The sequence below is a fragment of the Penaeus monodon genome, chromosome 28 (assembly GCF_015228065.2).
Source record: "Penaeus monodon isolate SGIC_2016 chromosome 28, NSTDA_Pmon_1, whole genome shotgun sequence".
In the NCBI taxonomy this organism is placed as follows: domain Eukaryota; kingdom Metazoa; phylum Arthropoda; class Malacostraca; order Decapoda; family Penaeidae; genus Penaeus; species Penaeus monodon.
Window position 1 is genome coordinate 34883060 of NC_051413.1, and position 4396 is coordinate 34887455.

Sequence of the window (4396 nt, forward strand, 5' to 3'; positions counted from 1 at the left end):
AAATATAAAGTTTCATATGGAAGGAGATTCAGATTTCATTTAGTCTTATATTTGATGAGGATAAAAAAACGCAAAAATATGTAAATCTTTTAATGGCAATACTTTATAGCCATTATACAAATCTATAGATTCCGCAGCAACTTTAAAGTCAAGTTATAAATATAATGAAAATTTGAATCTAGAAAAATCTTAAACCTAAAAAATGCTTAAATCTGAAGCATTTAAACATGATATAATGTATATTGCATTGTCTACACACGTGCTGTTTCGACAGTCAGAGACTTTTCTTGCAATACACTCTGTTATATCATATCTATAAGAAATACAAATTAAAACATTTTGATAACGATTGTGACAGACTTCTAACCTGAAATATAATATTACACTTCATCAACACTTCATCACAGTCAAATGGAATATATATCGTATATAATTTTTTTTAACATATAGAGAATTGTATAGCATGATTTCGGAAGCCTTTGGAAATATTCATAACTACGCCCTCAAACAGGTAAGTTGAACTGCAATTGGTGACGTATATGAACATTTTGGCTCCTTTTGCACTTCTGTTGATATAACGTTGTATGAATCCCACAGTCAAAGAATTCACCATGCTTTTGTTTACTTCCTCGCATCGTGTTTAATGGTAACTATAACGTTATTATCAAAATAACGATATTGTTTATTCTGAGAAGGATTGTGGAAAAAAAAAAGAAAAATTAGCAGCAACAGATCTTGGCAATGTGAATTGGTTTACACACTTTGGTCTGTTTAAAAGGACCGAAAACCACGTTGCAGTTCATGCTGAAGTAGCCGCATTCCATGTTCCCGCTACTGTCCCAAGACTTGCTGTTCCATGACTTCCCTGAGGACATCATCGAGCCCCAAGATTTCCCTGAGGACGCACTGCCTGTGACCTCAGACTGTGTCATCGGCATGTTCTGCGAAGTGACCGTCTGGCGGTACGAATATACGCGTTGCATCCCTGGCATGGTGTGTCTGCTGGAGGTCATGGAGGAGGACATGGCGGACGAGGAATGTGAACCTTGGGTGTGTGTGAGGTATTGCGATGCGCCGGGGCCACCGCTAGAAGAGTAAACAGTAGAATGAGATCCTCTCTGGCCGTTAAAGCCGGCGGCCGAGATACTATTACCCAGGACCACGCGACCTCGGAATCCGGATGGGACGCTGTATCCACGGGTCCCTGGGATCTTCTCGCCGGGCTGTATGGACCCGTCAGGCCTCCTGCCAGATGCTGGCATGGCCATGACGTTGATGGTGGGTGAGCCAGGGACGTTCGGGAGTGTGAGAGTCGTTCCCGGACCTCCTGGTAAAGGTATCGTCTGCATTACCATCTGTGTGTCGTCCACCACGCCTCCGTCCCCCTCGAGGGGGACCGGTGGGATTGTGGGAGGTTGAGACTCTGGCTGGGACGCTGACACAGAGCCTTCATGAGGGCGTGGCTGTGGTGCAGGCATATGAGGTCCAGTAGCATCCACGTGCTGTGGAGCGGGCATACTCACGTGTGGCACAGTGCCCTGGGGCACTACCGGTTGCATTGCGGTAGTGTGATGTGCCGCAGGTTGCGTTAAACCATCCTGTGATGTTTCAGGCTGTGCAAAAGCACCATATGGGACAGCAATCAGTGGTGGAAGCTGCGGGGATATAGTAGGAATAGTTGTGGGTTGTGGGGAGAAGGGGGGCTGTGTGGGAGTGTGAGGGAGGTCATCGTCGCCGGGCTGTGGTAAAGACATCTGCACCTGGTGAACTACTATACGAGGCACCGGTGTGGTGAGCTCTGGTTCTCTCTGCCCCGGAACGAATGGCTGTTGCGGGCTCTGGGGCGACACGGCGGGCTGAGGTAGGGGAGCCGCCTCTGCAGTGGAAGGGTATAAATAGGGTGACTGTACAACTTCGGTAGGGATATAATCTGGATAAAAATCTAGGTCAGAGGGGTTAAAGCCGTTGCCAATATTATGTCCGTAATCTCCCTCCTCATAGCTATAATCCCTAAAGGCGTTGTAGTCATAGTCGATCTTCGGGACGTTATGGAACTCTCCCTGCCCGGGAAGTGCGTCGAGACTGTCATGCGTTAAAGTCGCTAAGTCGGTCCTCCCGTCATATGACGACCGCCCGTCGCCCTCCTCGAAGTCACTGGGGACGGACGACTGCTCGATCTCGCTCTCCCTTGGGGGAATCCCAGCCCCGCCGTGGAGTCCGTCCCGGTCGATGTACTGGTAGTCCTGGCCGGAGAAAGACCATTCTGAGGCAGGGTAACTAGCAACTGCTGGCTGCATGTCTGGTTGGTGGACCGTTTCCATGATGCTGCCCAGCATGTCTTGTCCCATGCTGGATGTGCCTCCTATAGCAGAAGGATGGTATGAACCGTCAATTGGATGTAATTCTTGCAAGTCCTCGTTTAAAAGTGGTAAATCTCCATGGCCATTAGTTTGGCTATGAATCCTCATATTAGGATTTTTATTTAATCCCCCTAGCAATGCATCCTCTTGCCCTTGCAATGGACTTTCTTCAGGCAGCCCCGCATGCACCAGATTCTCATGTTCAAATTCGGCGTGTAATTGGCTGTGCTGCTCCGGCTGGTCGAGGGTTGCACCGTCCACGCCAAAGTGTCCAGTTTTCCTTTCTTCGTACCGATCATACTGTGAACTTCCCTCACCGCTCACAGAGCTTTCTTGTCCCGGCTGTCTGTGAATATAGTTTCCTTGCTCAAACTGTCTATGGAAATCACTTCCTTGTTCAAACTGTCCGTGAATATCACTTGTTTGTTCAAACTGATTGTGAATATTAATTCCTTGCTCAGTCTGTCTGGATATATCACCTCCCTCCTGTCTATACGTTACTCTTACTCCTTCAGGCTGTTTGCTCACGTCTCCTGCTTGCAAGTACTGCCCTGGAACCTGTCCACCCTGTGTGAAAACAACTTGATTGTTTCCTCCTGAGCTTCCGTGAATGAACTGCGTGTGGGCTGTTTCCCCAAGGCCAATGTCACCGCCATAGTCTGCACCTTGCGCATTACCCTGTCCAAAGTCTGTTCTGATTGCCTCCACCTGTCCAAATTCTGTGTGGATTGCATTGTCTCCCCTTATACCCGCCGGATCTGAGTGTGTTTCATGAACATCATACACCGTATTTCCGTGAACACCATCAGCATTCAGAGCATAGTTATCTTGAGTCAGTTCGTGGTGCAAGTGAGGGTTGGACATGGTGGACTGAGCGGTGCCAAGGTAAGAACCTGTTGGAATGTCCCCCGTGAGTGAAGCTAAGGAAGAACTCCCCTGCGATGAGACAGAAGCAGAGGCAGCTCCCTGGCCGTGAAGCCCATTGCTTCCTCCGTGGTACTGTTGGGACGGATGGAAGTCCATGTGCGCATGGCTCGTGGACAGACCGTGGCCATGTGCTTCGGACCCGGCGCTGCCCCCTAATTGCGTTGCCTGCACTATCGACGAGAGAGAATTGTTGTGGGACAGCACCTGGGCGGCAGAAAGAGAGTGGGCGCCCATCTGAACCTGTGCCTGGGAATGCTGACCCTTGCCATGGGTCATAGCAGATCCCTGGACCCCGTGCTTACTTCCTTGGACCTGCGTTTGACTCATACCCTGGTGTCCCATGCTCTGAGCCTGTGCTGAGAAGAACCCTCCTGAAGTTGCACTTCCTTGGACTTGCACTGCTGGCCCGGAGTCCATCTGGGCTCCAGCAGAAGCTGCGTGGTTACCGCCTCCCATCTGTGCTTGTGTCTGTACGTGTGACACTTGAAGGTCGAGTGGATAATCGTCGCTTATTAAGTTATGATCAACGAGAACACCGCCGCCATACTCTCCGGCTCCCAAGGGTCCGTCAACTAAGATGTCAGGAGATGCATCAGGGATGTGCTTATCAGACGTCGCCGCGAAGTCATCCACGCCCTCTAAGTACTCTTGACTGCCCTGGTGGCTCCTCTTACTCTGGTCTTTCTTGTTCCTACCGGAGTCAATCTCGGCGTCGTACCTGTAGAAGATCTGACCGTCTTTGACGATCGTCTCGGGGATGTCGATCCTGGACCGCAAACGGGCGCTGCTCTTCGTCTTGGGCTTGGAGCGATGGCGAATCGGGGCCGACGCGCTCTCCTCGCCGTCCAGGTCCCCGTCGGAGTTGTGGTAGAAATCCCGGTAATGCCTAAAACCCTGGCCTTCGTCCTCATTCCGGACGAACGAGGGAGAGAGGTAGGGCTCCTCCTGGAGGACGACCGGACTCTTGGCGGTCACCGAATCTTCTGGGCCTTCTTCTGTTAAGAATGTCAAAGGAGTTCAGAGATACAGTAAAAATAACACGTCTTCGCAAGGTACCAAACTTAAGAAAATTACATGAATGATCCTAAAAGAAAATATCGGAATATCAA

The 4396-nt window shown here is 49.7% G+C and overlaps 1 protein-coding gene across 1 annotated transcript in view; it reads right to left on the minus strand.

The window, feature by feature from the left end:
- Window positions 1–76: 76 nt before the first annotated feature.
- The window catches only part of LOC119591551, a gene marked incomplete in the record, with an annotated part of 30710 nt that continues 26390 nt past the window's right edge, over window positions 77–4396 (minus strand). The window contains 1 exon segment of the mRNA XM_037940302.1: window positions 77–4282. Within this exon segment, the coding sequence (XP_037796230.1) occupies window positions 720–4282 (3563 nt within the window).